Here is a 17,500-nt window from a genome sequence, read left to right as displayed (position 1 = left end):
TCCTTTTCATGCCAAATTCTACTTGGTGAAATTACTGATTACTTCTTAATTAATTAATTTCACCCTTTGTTATTATGTATATCTATATAGGCAGAAGTTAGAGAGTAAGCCAAAAGCTGAGAGTTTCATGTATTGGCACTACTTTGGTTGGCCCGAGGCGATAGTAGAAGACACTTGCCCAAGGTGCCACACAGTGGGACTGAACCCAGAACCATGTGGTTGGTAAACAAGCTACTTACCACATGTTAAATATCTTCACCAACCAGGCAAGGTATCATCTCTCCTCCTGGCACATGACCCCCCCCCCTCCCGACACCACCACCACACACATGCTTCCAACATTAGATTCATTTAGCCATCTCTCCCACCACCACCACCACCACCACCACCCCACCACTGTGGCTACCACCAGAGTTAATACATTCCAGATTCTGTCTTCACAGATGTCTCTTAAAACTGATTAGTTTATTCACGAGAGGGGAGTGGGTGGGAAAGGTTCAGTCAATGTGGTAGTTGTGAAGGGGAGAAGACAAATGACCTGGAGGGGTAGTGTGAGAGAGAGAGAGAGAGAGAGAGAGAGAAGAAGCGAAGGAGGGGGAGACAGAACACCCACACAGCACAAACTATTCATATAAGAGAGAGAGAGAGAGAGAGAGGGAGATGAGAATGGAATTCTGCACGCACCCACCCACACCCACTTCTTGCCTACCCTTCCTCGACCCCCCCCCCCCCGCCGCCGCAGCCTTCCAGTGTTAAAATAAATAAAAATCCCTTTGCTATAGTTTTAAGTCAGCAACAGACATTCCATTCACATGAAGATTCCTCCTGGTTCTCGGCTTCAATGGATCTTACCATTCCTCATTGAGGCACATCAAACCACCACCCCCCCTCACACCCCTCCACACACACAGGAATACAGTTTCATTCATAAGACCATTCTTAAAGACAGTGAGTGTGTGTGTGTGTGTGTGTGTGTGTGCATGCACAAATATGTATCCCTGCTTGACACCCCTCTTTTTTTTTGTACTGTTCCCACATTTTTCCAGTGGCCAATAAAAATACCTCCCTTTTTTTATATTCAGAGATCAAATCACTCCAGTACCAACACTGCACTTCATCCTTCCGGTCGGTCGGTGGGTGGATGGGTGGGTGGTCGGGTGGATGGGTGGGTGGTCGGGTGGGGTGGTGATAGAAAGAAATGGTACCAGGGCTTGCTGCCAGTACTTAAGGCCTGCCCTTCAATCATTCATTAATTGCTGTCATTAACTATTAGTAGTTCTAAGAGAGAAGCAGTTGTGTCTTAGAAGAGAGGGTAGAACCCACACACCATAATATATATTACATACATACACACACGCACACACACACATACACACACACACATACATACATGTACATATATACATACATGCACATACATGCATATATACATACATCCACATACATACACATACATACACACGCACATACACACACACACGCATGCACATACACACACATTCACACATGCACGCACATACATACACACACATACATACATGCACATAGACATACGTGCACACACATACACACATGCACATACATACACATACGCACATATACATACATACGCATATACATACACACACATGCATATACACACGCACAGACATATATATATGCACACACACACATACAACACAAATCTTACAAAGGCCCTGCAACCAGCATATACTATGCCCTTGCTTCATTCATGGAAGTGGCCATGGTTAGACACCACCCTGATATGGTTAGTAGAATGAACATACATACATGCCATACAAACATAGGAGTAAATATTTCATAAATGCAGAATGGAATTCCCCACCCTGTTCCCAAAGTCAATAAAATCCCATAGCCAAGGGGGTTTTAGGGGGTTTTAAGGCAGCAACAGACATTCCATTCCATTCACATTCCTTCTGATTCTTGCTTCAATGGACGGACCTTTTCCCATTGAGAAACTTCCGACCACACACACACACACACACACACACAACCACACACACGCTGCTGCATTATGGGAGACGCAAAGAAAATACACACACAGACACATTTTCATTTGTTTGTCATTTGACCACGCCCATGCTGGAGCACAGCCTCAGAGGGTTTTGGCCACAGAAATTGAACCCCAGGACAAATTTTTTAAACCTACTACTTATTCTATCTCTTTCTCTTTTACTTGTTTCAGTCATTTGACTGCAGCCATGCTGGAGCACCGCCTTTAATCGAGCAAATCGACCCCGGGACTTATTCTTTGTAAGCCCAGTACTTATTCTATCGGTCTCTTTTGCCGAACCGCTAAGTGACGGGGACATAAACACACCAGCATCGGTTGTCAAGCAATGCTAGGAGGACAAACACAGACACACAAACATATACACACACACTTATATATATATATATACATATATACGGCAGGCTTCTTTCAGTTTCCGTCTACCAAATCCACTCACAAGGCTTTGGTCGGCCCGAGGCTATATTAGAAGACACTTGCTCAAGATGCCACGCAGTGGGACTGAACCCGGAACCATGTGGTTGGTAAGCAAGCTACTTACCACACAGCCACTCCTGCGCCTATCGATCTGTTTTGCTGCAACACTAAGTTACAGGGATGTAAACACACCTACACCGGTTGTTGAGCAGTGATGAGGAGACACACATGCACACGACAGGCTTCACTTCAGTTTCTGTGAACCAAATCTACTCAAGGCTTTGGTTGCCCCCGGACTATAGCAGAAGACACTTGTCCAAGGTGCCACACAGTGGGACTGAACCCAGAACCATGTGGTTGGGCGGCATGCTTGTGCATCTCACTATATTCTTTTACTTGTTTCAGTCATTTGACTGCAGCCATGCTGGAGCACCGCCTTTAATCGAGCAAATCGACCCCGGGACTTATTCTTTGTAAGCCCAGTACTTATTCTATCGGTCTCTTTTGCCGAACCGCTAAGTGACGGGGACATAAACACACCAGCATCGGTTGTCAAGCAATGCTAGGGGGACAAACACAGACACACAAACATATACACACACACTTATATATATATATATACATATATACGGCAGGCTTCTTTCAGTTTCCGTCTACCAAATCCACTCACAAGGCTTTGGTCGGCCCGAGGCTATATTAGAAGACACTTGCCCCAGGTGCCACGCAGTGGGACTGAACCCGGAACCATGTGGTTGGTAAGCAAGCTACTTACCACACAGCCACTCCTGCGCCTATCGATCTGTTTTGCTGCAACACTAAGTTACAGGGATGTAAACACACCTACACCGGTTGTTGAGCAGTGATGAGGAGACACACATGCACACGACAGGCTTCACTTCAGTTTCTGTGAACCAAATCTACTCAAGGCTTTGGTTGCCCCCGGACTATAGCAGAAGACACTTGTCCAAGGTGCCACACAGTGGGACTGAACCCAGAACCATGTGGTTGGGCGGCATGCTTGTGCATCTCACTATATTCTTTTACTTGTTTCAGTCATTAGACTGCAGCCATGCTGGAGCACCGCCTTTAGTTGAGCAAATCAACCCCAGGACTTATTCTATGTAAGCCAAGTACTTATTCTATCGGTCTCTTTTGCTGAACCACTAGGTTATGGGGACATAAACACACCGACATCAGTTGTCAAGTGATGGTGGAGAGGGACAAACACAAAGATATACATATACGATGGGCTTCTTTTAGTTTCCATCTACCAAACCCACTCACAAGGCTTTGGTCGGCCCAGGGCTATAGTAGAAGTCACTTGCGCAAGGTGCCATGCAATGGGACTGAACCTGGATCCATGTGGTTGTGAAGCAAGCTTCTTACCACACAGCCACTCCTGCACCTATATTCTTTGTTTCAGGCCGTGCTGGAGCACCGCTCTTTTTAGTCAAACAAATCGATCCCATGACATTCTTTGTAAGCCTAGTACTTATTCTATCGGTCCCTTTTGCCAGACTGGTAAGTTACAGGGACATAACACACCAACATCAGATGTTAAGCGATGGTGGGCAACAAACACAGACACAAACATATACATACATATATATATACACACACAACGGGCTTCTTTCAGTTTCCACTCACAAGGCGTCAGTCAGCCCGAGGCTATAGAAGACACTTGCCCAAGGTGCCATGCAGTGGGATTGAACCCAGAACTATGTGATTGGTAAGCAAGCTACTTACCACACAGCCACTATATATATATATATATATATATATATATATATATATATATATATATATATATATATATATATATATATATATATATATATATATAAGGCGAGCTGGCAGACACGTTTGCACACCGGGCGAAATGCTTAGAGGTATTTCGTCTGTCGTTACGTTCTGAGTTCAAATCCTGCCGAGGTCGACTTTGCTTTTCTTCCTTTTGGGGTCAATAAATAAAGTACTATTTTCACACTAGGGTCGATGTAATCAACTTAATCCCTTTGTCAGTCCTTGTTTGTCCCCTCTATGTTTTAGCCCCTTGTACGCAATAAAGAAATAAGGCTGTGTGGTAAGTAGCTTGCTTACCAACCACATGGTTCTGGGTTCAGTCCCACTGCATGGCACCTTGGGCAAGTATCTTTTACTGTAGCCTTGGGCCAACCAAAGCCTTGTGAGTGGATTTGGTAGACGGAAACTGAAAGAAGCCTGTCGTATATATGTATATATATATATGTATGTGTTTGTGTGTCTGTGTTTGTCCCCCTAGCATTGCTTGACAACCGATGCTGGTGTGTTTATGTGGCTGTCACTTAGCGGTTCGGCAAAAGAGACCGATAGAATAAGTACTGGGCTTACAAAGAATAAGTCCCGGGGTCGAGTTGCTCGAATAAAGGCGGTGCTCCAGCATGGCCGCAGTCAAATGACTGAAACAAGTAGAAGAGTAAAAAGAGTATATAAATATATATATATATATATACACACCACACACACAGATTCTCTGAAAAATACTGTAAATGGCTTTCTTGGGAGTTCGAATACGCCTGAAGCATAGACTACCTCAGTAGGGCTAATAAAAATGCAAACACTGTATAAGAAACGTCATTTACAACCCTTTCAGCCCTTGTGGCAAATAACATTTTGTTTACTTATTATTGTTTTCTTGAAAAAGCCATCTTCACATATCAGAGCGTCAGGCTTGTCACCGCCGCCGCCATCGTCGATAACCGTCTCCCTGCTTTTTTGACCCCGAGGTCGCTGATGTGTATGAAAATGTTTCGAGGTGGAGGGGGGGGGCGAGGGTGATCCACATGCCGCCAATAAGTAATCAATGACTCACACTAAACTCCCAAGGAAAGAAGGGGGAGGAGAGACGAGACAGAGAGGTTTTCCTCCCTCTCTCTTTAAAGATGACAGTGAAAGTTTTCAAGAGCCTTGTCGGCGGAGGCGAGTGTCCCCTGTCGCTGGTTGTATGTAATGTGTCTGTCTTTCTTCTCCTCTTCCTGCTCCCTTATTATTATTATCATTGTCAGTAGTAGTAGTAGTAGTAGTAGTAGCAGCAATAATAATAACGATAGAGCTGGGTGCAGTCCATTCACGCTTAACAGGAAGACATGGGAGCCAGAGCAGCCGAAGAAATTGGCGGGAGTAGGACGGGCGGAGGAGGAGGAGGAAGAGGAGACATTTTTGAGTGAGGGGAGGAGGAGGAGACTTTGTGCGTTTGTGTTTGGTTGTTTTTATTTTCTGTGCTGGATTTTTTACTCTGAGTAAATGGAGGGGGGGAGATACAGTGTGTGTGTGTGTGTGTGTGTGTGGCATTAATTGGATATACAGACTGGTTCACACCTTGAATCATGGGCAAGAGAACTTCCACGAGGGGAGAGGGAGAGAGGAAGGAAGAAAGAAGCAGAGAAGGGAGAATGGGTGTAAGGAAGAGTGTGAATGATAAAGCGAGTGAGGGATTTCCGCAAGAGAGAGAGTGATGGAGGGAGGATGGGAGGGAAATTTGTGGCGTGTGATGAATGGGAGGAGAGTCAGAGTAGATGTAAGAGAGGGAGAGGGATAAGGAAGTGTGTGTGTAAGGAAGAATGTGTGAGAAAGAAAGAGTAAGAGTGTGGTGTGTGTGTTGTGTGTGAGGGAGGGAGAAGGTGTAACGGAGAAAGGGAAAGTGTGAGAATTTTTGAGTGTAAGAGTAATGAGGATGATGAATGTGTAGAGAGAGCTATGTGAAGGATACGCAAAAGAAATAAATAATTAACCAAAATAATTGTTTTATTAATTACACTACAACCGATCCTGTGTATCGGCAGGTATGGCCAGGTAGGTTCGGTTACTCTTTTTACTCTCTTTTACTTGTTTCAGTCATTTGACTGCGGCCATGCTGGAGCACCGCCTTTAGTCGAGCAACTCGATCGACTCCGGGACTTAGTCTTTTGTAAGCCCAGTACTTATTCTATCGGTCTCTTTTTGCCGAACCGGTTGTCAAGCGTTGTTGGGGGGACAAACACAGAGATACAAACATACACATATATATATACACATATATACGACGGGCTTCTTTCAGTTTCCGTCTACCAAATCCACTCACAAGGCTTTGGTCGGCCCGAGGCTATAGTAGAAGACACTTGCCCAAGGTGCCACGCATTGGGACTGAACCCGGAACCATGTGGTTGGTAAACAAGCTACTTACCACACAACCACCCCTGCGCCTAATTTATTAATTACACTATAACCGATCCTGTGTATCGGCAGGTGTATTTTACCAGGTAGGCTCGGTTATTGCCGTGTGGTTAAGAAAGCATGCTTTGCAACACATGTCGTTTCTGGATCAGCCCCCACTGTAGCACCTTCGCCAACTACTATCAACTTACAGATCAGGGTTAACCTATACTTTTTTTTTGTGGATTTGGTTGATTGAAAACCAAATTCCACTGTATGTGTGACTGAACACTGCTCGACAACCGGCGTTGCTTTGTTTACGTCCCCATAACCTAGAGGTCCGACAAAAGAGATCGACAGAACAAGTATCAGGCTTAATATTTGCTTGACTAAACCCTTCAGAGCACTGCTCCAACATGGCCACAGTCTAATGAAAACAAAAATATATAAAATAAAAATGGAAGTTTGGGTTACAGGGATCAAGGGATCGTTTCTGAATAGCAATTGGGGATTTTGTACAGCAATGCCTCATATTTCAAGATTTCAGGGATGATTGTCGTGTGACACCGAAGATATCAGGTTTAAGAAAGCTTGAGAACTCTGACCATCTTCAAAGACAATAAGCATACACTGGTTCGCCAAAAGACTTAACACTTCCGTCCACCCAGGTGTAGAGAGTGATAGGATCTTTTCCTTTTGAACGGCACTTTGTAACATAATTTCTCGGTAACTAAAAAGTTTTAAACTTCGTATACTGGTAGAATGTGTTTATAAAACATCATTTTCTCTTGGCTTTATTGAGAAAATTCTATAGTTTGTAAGATATTTCGTCTGAAATTACTTGCATTTCTGCAATTTTAACCAATCAATTACCTCCATTGACGTTAATAACATTCTGTGCATAATGAATATGTCCCTCGTTTAAGAAACAGATTGGGTTTATTTACATTTGTGAAGAAAACAGATACCCTTCCCCTAACCCTAACGAACCCTAACTCTAAACCTAAATCTAAAATAGATTCAAATGCAATAGATCGATACTAGGGTTATAATTATGGATGACAATTTCATACGACACTGCTACTGAAAATAGGATTCTTTTCTAGCGGTGTCAACAGAAATAGGATAACAAAAGGGTTAAAATATATAATAGAGAAACAATTCTTAACGCTTTCCATACCAACCTGGATGAAAATGCTTCTGGCTCTTGAGTACAAATGACTTGTTTTCAAAAGTTCTAAATTAAAATCTTCCACCAAACCTTAGTTATCATTAAGCTAGTGTTAGGAACATAAATTGTTATTTTACTAAATTCTTTTGATATCTCAACAGAAATATGATAAAAGGTTAAAATGCAGCCATGCTGGGGCACCACCTTGCAGAAATTTTAGTTAAATGTACTTTTTTTCCCCTTTCAAATTAAAAGAAAAACCTGGTACCTATTCCATAGGTCTCTTTTGCCAAACTGCAAGGGTTACAGAGGCATATACAGACTCAAAGACGCACACACACATATATATATCATCATCATCATCGTTTAGCGTCCGCTTTCCATGCTAGCATGGGTTGGATGGTTCAACTGGGGTCTGGGAAGCCAGAAGGTTGCACCAGGCCCAGCCTGATCTGGAAGTGTTTCTATGGCTGGATACCCTTCCTAACGCCAACCACTCCATGAGTGTAATATATATATATATATATATATATATATATATATATATACACACACACGATTAGCTTCTTTCAGTTTCCATCTACCAAATCCGCTCACAAGGCTTTGGTCGGCCTGAGGCTATAGTAAAAGACACTTGCCCAAGGTGACATGCATTGGGACTGAGTCCGGAGCCATGTGGTTGGTAAACAAGCTACTTACCACACAGCCACTCCTACGCGTCTCTAACACAATCCACTCACAAGACTTTGGTCAGCTCAGAACTTTAGCAGAAGACACTTGCCCAAGGTACCACACAGTGGAGATGAACCTGGAACCATGTGGTTCGTAAGCAAACTACTTACCACACAGCCATGCCTGCAACTTGAAAGAGTGCAGGTGCAGAATGGAAGGAGGTGGCTTTGTGCCAGGTGTTGAAACGCACAGGAAGAGGTGCCTTGTTGAACCGGAAATCACAGCAGGAAAGGGGAAAGGATTGTATAGGTGGGATATCAGGGCATATAACCCCCAAGACACAAAGAAAAGGTGAGAAAAAGAAAGAATGGAGATAGTAAAATCAAGAACGGCTGGATAGGTAGGTTCATGAATAGTGAAAAAGAAACAACAAAGATAGGGGTGAATGTACTGACTGCTAGGTGGCCCTGTACCAGATTTGAAAGAAATAAATGAACCATCTAATGATACTTACTCTAAAGAAATAATATAAAACTAAACATCAAAGTATAAAGCTTCACAACAACAATAATAATCTTTTATACTTTAGGCACAAGACCCGAAATTTGGGGGGAGGGGTCCAGTCAACTTGATCGAGCCCAGTATGCAACCGGTACTTAATTTATCGACCCTAAAAGGATGAAAGGCGAAGTTGAACTTGGCGGAATTTGAACTCAGAACATAGCGGCAGACGAAATACCTATTTCTTTACTACCCACAAGGGGCTAAACATAGACAGGAAAAACAAGGACAGACAAAAGTATTAAGTCGATTACATCGACCCTGGTGCGTAACTGGTACTTATTTAATCGACCCCGTTTCTGCCAGTTCGCCGCCTTTTTTCTGGCATGCGTAGGATTCTGCTAACCCAAAATAATAAACAAAAAATATCCACATCCACTTTTCTATGCTGGTACAAGTTACACAGAACTTGTTAGAGCAGATTTTATTTCTCTGGCCTAATGCCTTTCCTGTCACCAACCCTCACTTGTTTCCAAATAAATTTCCCATAGCCAAACATATTCTTTCTTTTTACTTAAGACTAAAAACGAACAACCCTGCTTGTACGACAGTGATGCTCGTTAACAACCATCACATAATGTCAAAACAACAGTAAATATCTCACACACACACACTTTTACTTGCTTCGGTCATTTGACTGTGGCCATGCTGGAGCACCGCCTTTAGTTGAACAAATCGACCCCAAGACTTGTTCTTTAGAAGCCTAGTACTTATTCTATCGGTTTCTCTTTTGCTGAACCACTAAGTTACAGGGACGTAAACACACCAGCATCGGTTGTCAATCGATGTTGGGGGACAAACACAGACACACAAACATATACATACACACACATACATACATATATATATATATATATACACACACATAAATTTTTTAAATTATTACCTTTTAAGGTTATTATTTCCATGCTGGCCACTTGATAAGATCGTTATTTTATTTTAAATTAACGATCTTTTTATATATATATATATATATATATATATATATACACACACACACAAAGGGCTTCTTTCAGTTTCCGTCTACCAAATCCACTCACATGGCTTCGGTCGGCCCAAGGCTATAGTAGAAGACACTTGCCCAAAGTGCCACGCAGTGGGACTGAACCTGGAACCATGTGGTTGGTAAGCAAGCTACTTACCACACAGCCACTCCTGCGCCTGTAAAAATATATACAGACATACATACACACCCGAGCTTGTTTCAAATTCCATCAACCAAATTCATTTACAAGGCATTGACAAATCATCCAAGGGAACAGGGCCTGAACCCAAGATCTCGTAACTAAGAAGGAAACTTCTAAACCACATAACCACGCTCCCACCTCTTCATATTTCGGGGTTTTTTGGGGGGTTTTTTTGGGGGGCTTAACCCTATATTGTTCACATTATTCTGCCAAAATTAATCCTTTTTCATTCACATTATTTTGAACTAATCATGCATCATCTTGTAGCTATGAGATTTTGATGAGGAAGCTGTTAATTTTTAAAACGACATTGTAGGGTTGGTGTGAGAGACCAGATCTGGCCAGTTTGAACATAAAACAGGCAGAATACTTTGGGCCGGATGTGGCCAGTTTAAATGCTAAAGGGTTAAATACACTGGGGATTAAACAGACACACATAAACAATGAAAAAACAAAATTAGTTTATGATATTGGCAATAGGTGGCAGTGCTTACCTTAGGAGGGACACAAAACTTAAGAGCATATCCATTAGGATCTTTGACTAGTTCCAATTTAGTCCTTTCCCATTTTGATTTGCCTTTTGAATCTTCCCCTGACAACACGTTAACAATCTCCTCTTTGCTGGCATCGCCGTTGCCATACTGTTCTTCGACTTTGTCTAATTTACCTTTCGTCGCCGGTTTATCGTTTTTGTTCATCTTCCAGTGCTTCCGGTGATGTTCCTCAGCGCTACCATTGGTATCATTCGAACTACTCTTGAAAAAACTGCGTCTCCGAATTCCACGGAGAGAGAACCGCCGGAAGAAGCTCTTGCGCCGCTTCTCGGTGGGGCTCAGCTGACCGGAAGTGGAAACGGCGGTCGTGCTGCTGCTGCTGCCGCTGCCGCCACCACCACCACCAACACCACCGCCTCCGCTACCGCCGCCGACGACACCACCGCCGCCGCCTCCGCCGCTGACCACGCTGTTCTCTTGGTCGGCGTAGTCGCCGTGGTCGTCACCGCCGTGGCTGCCGTTCTGTTCAGCTAGGGATTCTGGGCGGGAATTGTGAGACGCAGAATGAAAAGTCATTCCAATTCCATCAGCTGGTAATAACTTGGCGTTGACGCTGGAACAGAAAGGAAGAAGAAAGTAGAAAAAAAATGGAATTAAAAGACAAAAAGTGGGAAAAAAAAAAAAAAAAAAAAAAAAAAAAAAAGAAACATTTTCTCAGAAGACAAACTTTTGAAACACAGAACATATCAAAATAAATACGGTAACGAAAGTGTTAATGCTTTGTTTTATCCATGTTTCTTTTAATTAATTTTAAATATAACAAAGACTTTAGTAAAATAACTTCGTTATCATTAAGCTAGTGTTAGGAACATAAATTGTGACTAAGGTTTGGTGGAAGATTTTAATTCAAAACTTATAAAAACAAGACTTTTGTACTCAGAGCCAGAGCCGGTTTCAGTCAGGTTGGTAATGAAAGGGTTAAGAATTGTTTCTCTATTATATATTTTAACCCTTTTGTTATTGTATTTCTTTCTGTTGAGATGCTCTGTGTTTCTTTCAATGAATTTTAAATATAACAAAGAATTTAGTAAAATAACTTCGTTATCATTAAGCTAGTTTTAAGAACACAAAAAAAGCACCCACTACACTCTCGGAGTGGTTGGCGTTAAGAAGGACATCCAGCTGTAGAAACTTTGCCAGATCGGATTGGAGCCTGGTACAGCCTTCTGGCTTGCCAGGCCTCAGTCAAACCATCCAACCCATGCTAGCATGGAAAGCAGACGTTAAACGACAATAATGATGAGTTCTACAAGACTCACTTGAAATGGTTAAACCTTTAGCATTTAAACCAGCCATATCCAACTCAAATATTCTACCCCTTTTTATGTATACAGATTGAGAAATATTCAGCCTCTCGCACCTACCCTACAATGTCATACTAAAATAAACAAGCACATCATTGAAATCTCAATCATCCTCATCATCATCGTTTAACGTCCGCTTTGCATGGGTTGGACAGTTTGACTGTGGGCTGGTGAACCAGATGGCAGCACCAGGCTCCACTCTGATCTGGCAGAGTTTCTACAGCTGGATGCCCTTCTTAATGCCAACCACTCCAAGAGTGTAGCAGGGGCTTTTACATGCCACTGGCATGAGGGCCAGTCAGGCGGTACTGGCAATGGCCACGTTCAAATGTTTTTTTCATGTGCCAGCAAGGCAACACTGGTAAAGATCACGCTCGAATATACAAAGATAATACATGACAAATTGAAAACAATGTGAATAAGTATTATGTTAGACAGGCTAATCTGAATGCTAAAGGATTAACACGAATTCATCTGTGAATGCTACTAATGATAAAGGCACATTAACCCTTTAGCATTTCAACCACCCATATCCGGCCCAAATATTCTAATTGTATTTTCAAACTGGCCAGATCCAGCCTCTCACACCTACCCTACAATGTCATTCTGGAAATAATCGCATCATTGACATCTGAAAGCTGTGAGACAATGCAAGATTAATCCAAAAGAACACAAATAAATAATCTTTTCATTTGACAGAGGATAATCTGGATACTAAAAGGTGAAGTGGTTTAATAAGGATTAGGGTTTCAACTTTGGTTTATTTTGCCATTTGACAACATGTCACATCACTAAATCTTGCTAATGCCATGTAGGAAAGACATGGATATCATAAGTTCTAATGTCTCTGCCTTGGAAATTTTAAGCTTAATGGTTATGTCAGAAACATGTGTTTAACCCAGTCATATCCAGGGTCCAAGTATTCTACCTGTTTTATGTTCAGACCATCCAGATCTGACCTCTCACACCTAACTTACAATGTTATTCTAAAGATCAATAGCCACATCATCGAATTCTCAAAGCTACGAGATAATACGGGATTAATGCAGAAGAACAGGAGTAAATAAGCTTTACATTTGACATGGTAATCTGAATGCTTAAACATGTTATCAAAGAGAAGGTTCATTTCTCATCAGCTTATCACATGAAACCAGGATTAAAGCAAGCCCTTAGAAGACCTTTTGTGAAGGCACATGGCTCAGTGGTTAGAGCGTCAAGCTTACTATCGTGAGGTTGTGAGTTCGATTCCCGGACCGGGCTGCATGTTGTGGTTCTTGAGAAAGACACTTCATTTCACGTTGCTCCAGTTCACTCAGCTGTAGAAATGAGTTGCGACGTCACTGGCGCCAAGCTGTATCGGACCCTTTGCCTTTCCCTTGGATAACATCAGTGGTGTGGAGAAGGGGAGGCTGCTATGCATGGGTGACTGGTCTTCCATTAACAACCTTATCCAGAATTGTGCCTTGCGGAGGAACTTCCTAAGTGCAATCCCATGGTCATTGTTGACCAAAAGGGGTCACTCAGAAGACCTTTAGGGATTATCAAACATGCATACCATTTACAATGAATTATGGGGCAGGTGTGACTGGTTGGGAAAGAAGCTTGCTTCACAAGCAAGTGGTCTTCGGTTCAGTTCTATCACAGCCCTGGGCCAAACAATGTTTTATGAGTGAATTTGGTAAATGGAAACTAAATGAAGCCCTTCACGTGTGTGTGTCTTCATGCTTGCGTTTGTCTTCCCACCACCAAATGACAACTGGTGTGGGTTTATTTACATCCCCATAAGGCACGAGGTTGGTGGTAAATGGAAACTAAATGAAGCCCTTCACGTGTGTGTGTCTTCATGCTTGCGTTTGTCTTCCCACCACCAAACGACAACTGGTGTGGGTTTATTTACATCCCCATAAGGCACGAGGTTGGTGGTATATGGAAACTAAATGAAGCCCTTCATGTGTGTGATCTTCATGCTTGTGTTTGTCTTCCCACCACCAAATGACGACTGGTGTGGGTTTATTTACATCCCCATAAGGCATGAGGTTGGTGGTAAATGGAAACTAAATGAAGCCCTTCACGTGTGTGTGTCTTCATGGTTGTGTTTGTCTTCCCACCACCAAATGACAACTGGTGTGGGTTTAATTACATCCCTATAAGGCACAAGTTTGGTGGTAAATGGAAACTAAATGAAGCCCTTCACGTGTGTGATCTTCATGCTTGTGTTTGTCTTCCCACCACCAAACGACAACTGGTGTGGGTTTATTTACATCCCCATAAGGCACGAGGTTGGTGGTAAATGGAAACTAAATGAAGCCCTTCACGTGTGTGTGTCTTCATGGTTGTGTTTGTCTTCTCACCACCAAATGAGAACCGGTGTGGGTTTATTTACATCCCCATAAGGCACGATTTTGGTGAAAGAGACCAACCAACACATTAAGTACCAGAGTTAAAATAGAAAAGATAAAAAAAAGGAAAAAAAAGCACTGGAATGGATATTTGCTTGACTAAACCCCTTCACTGCAAGGTGGTTGGTGTCTGCCCCAGCATGGCCACACGGCCGGTGACTGAAACAGTTTAAAGATACAAATATTATCTCATTTCCCTATCACAAGTCCAAACTGTTTCTCACGCAAATATCTTTCAGTTTGAAGATAACAAAGAGACTTGCAACTTTGATAACGGAATCACTGAAATGCACAATGTACAATGCGTGCGTGTGTAGATGCACATGCGCATGGGCACACTATGTAAATGGGTGTACATGTACGTATGAATATGTAAGAGGGTATATGAGTACATGAGTGCATGCATGCATGTGTGTGTGTGTGTGTGTGTACATGTAAATGGGTGTAGAAGTGCATGTGCATGCGAGTGCAGTTATGTGTACGTGCGAGAGGGCGTACAAGTCCGTGCATGTACGTGTGTGTGAATGCTTGCGTGCATGTGTCTGTACAGATGAATGGGTGCACGAGTGCATGCATGGGTGCACGAGTGCATGCATGGGTGCATGTGGGCAGGTGTGAACATGTGAGTGGGTGTAAGTGCATGCGTGTGCATATGTGTGAGTTTACGAGTGCATGTGTGTGTGTGTCAGTGCTTGTATGTGTGTGTATGCTTTGGTGCTTGCATGTGTGCGTGTATATATGTGAGTGGGTGTACGTGAGTGTATAGAGGTACACACAAGTACGTACTTAAGTGCAAGAGCACTCTGCACGAATGCGCAAGTGCATGCACAGGTGAGATTATGTACAGGTGTGTACACACACACACACAGATTTCAGATTGGGCTTTTTTTGTTTTGTTTGGTTTTGTTTGTTTTTTTTTTGGGGGGGGGGGTGAGCAAACAGTTTGCAAGTGTTAATTATTTTGTACCGGAATGACTTTGGAAGATGACAGAGAGAAGAGCTGAGACTTTGTTCAGGCGGCAACACAATTAGCACAGCACAAGAAGAGACAGCGAGTGTGTGTGTGTGTGTGTGTTGTGTGTGTGTGTGTGTGTGTTGGTTGAACAATCGTTTTGTTATGTACCAGCTGTGGAGCACAGTCTTAGTTTAAAGAGAACAGAGGACACAGGAGGAGGAGTGAGATGATTTAAGGGGAGGGGGGCCTGAAGTGGGAGAGCAGAGGAGAGAAGACATGAGAAGGGTAGGAGCAGAGAAAGAGGGGTGAGAGAGAGCACAAGTGGAAGAAGGTACAAGGGAAGAGAGAGAGGGGGGGGACGAGGACAGAGAGGGCACAAGGGAGAGAATGAGGTAGGGAGAGGGTAGAGGAAAGAGCAAGCATTGTAAAGCATTGTAAAGTGACTAAATGTCCTACAGGGTAAAATGTAGGAATGACCTGAGTTCAATTCCTTGCTGAGACATAAAACCAAACTTATTCCTCTCCCCTAAAGTTTCTAGCAACAAATACTGAAGTGAAGGACATCTGATACTGCCCCACTGCCAGTGGGCAGTAGGGACTGACCAAAATGATTAATAGGGTTTTTAAAAAAAAAAAAAAAGCACTGGGTGTTTTGTTTTAAGTGTCCGACCCTTTAGCGTTTAAACTGGCCATATCTGGCCAAAATGTTCTGCCTGTTTTATGTTAAAACAATGTCATTTTAAAAATATATTTCTTTACTGCTCACAAGGGGCTAAACAAAGAGGGGACAAACAAGGACGGACAAAGGGATTAAGTCAATTACATCGACCCCCAGTGCGTAACTGGTACTTTATTTATCGACCCCCGAAAGGATGAAAGGCAAAGTCGACCTCGGCGGAATTTGAACTCAGAACGTAACGACAGACGAAATACGGCTACGCATTATGCCCGGCGTGCTAACGTTTCTGCCAGCAAAAATAGTTACCTCGTCAAAATCTCAAAGCTGAGCCTCACAGAGGTAAGGTGGCTAAGCTACTTTCAAACGGGCCCCCACAGATGCAAGGTGGTTGAGTTCCTTTTGAACAGGCCTCCTGGTGGTAAAGTGACCGAGTTCCTTTTGAACGGGCCTCATGGAGACAAGGTAGCTGAGATCCTTTCAAACAGGCCTCGCGGAGGTACGGTGACTGAGTTCCTTTCGAGCGTTGGGCCTCAAGGTGGCAAAATGGCAGAGCTCCCTTCGAGTGTTGGGCTTCATGGAGGCAATGACCAAGACCTTTGGCATTATGTCATGCTTGAGAAGAAGACCCATCAAGCTGAGCAAAATCACAGTCATGGCAGATACAGGGGTCACACAAATGGCACCCATACCAGTGATACATGAAAGCACCCATTACACTCTCGGAGTGGTTGGCATTAGGAAGGGCATCCACCCATAGAAAACCATGCCAAATCAGACTGGATCCTGGTGCAGCCTTCCAGCATGTCAAACCGTCCAACCCATGCCAGCATGGACAACAGATGTTAAATGATGATTTGACCGAGTAATGTGAATGAACACTAAAAGGTTAAATAAGTGGTTGTTGACCCTCACCTTCATAGGCTCCGTCTTAACTGGGGTCAGATCAACAGGGGTTGATGTCCAGTTTGGTGCAAATTGGTCAATTTTTTTTGCAATATTGGATAGAAATGACTCAGGCTCAACTCATTTCATTCCAGGTTCAATCTCCACCAAGATCAGATAAAAACATATCTTAATCTAGGGTAACCGATTGCTGAAACTATTAGTATGTTGGACTGGATGTCTTTTGCTTTCTGGTTTCCAATCTCACCATGGCCCACCTGGGTGGTAGACTTATTCCATCACCTAGTTTAACACTTGCACATGATTCTTGGGTACCTCAGGCAGAATCCATTCTTGTTATTTGGGGCAGATTCCTTGTTTGATTCTAATCCCATATCCATAATACTGAACCTGTGATCTATCCATCCATCTTTTCTGGCCATTATTCCTGGGAGGCTTGTAGTAGCACCTCCTCCATAGGGTCCTACCAAAGGCAACAGTCATTAGATTTTCTGAG

General features: G+C 43.0%; 1 protein-coding gene across 3 annotated transcripts in view; it reads right to left on the bottom strand.

Moving 5' to 3' along the window:
• The window catches only part of LOC115224813 (SH2B adapter protein 1), a 162,001-nt gene that overhangs the window by 65,330 nt on the left and 79,171 nt on the right, over window positions 1-17,500 (bottom strand). For all 3 annotated transcript variants that reach the window (XM_036513704.1, XM_036513702.1, XM_036513703.1), the window contains exon 2: window positions 10,705-11,317. In XM_036513704.1, the coding sequence (XP_036369597.1) occupies window positions 10,705-11,317 (613 nt within the window). The remainder of the gene's footprint in view (window positions 1-10,704; window positions 11,318-17,500) is intronic.

Source organism: Octopus sinensis, linkage group LG26, assembly GCF_006345805.1.
Source record: "Octopus sinensis linkage group LG26, ASM634580v1, whole genome shotgun sequence".
Taxonomy (NCBI): domain Eukaryota; kingdom Metazoa; phylum Mollusca; class Cephalopoda; order Octopoda; family Octopodidae; genus Octopus; species Octopus sinensis.
Note: the sequence above shows the minus strand (reverse complement) of the source record. Positions and strands in the feature narration are given on the sequence as shown.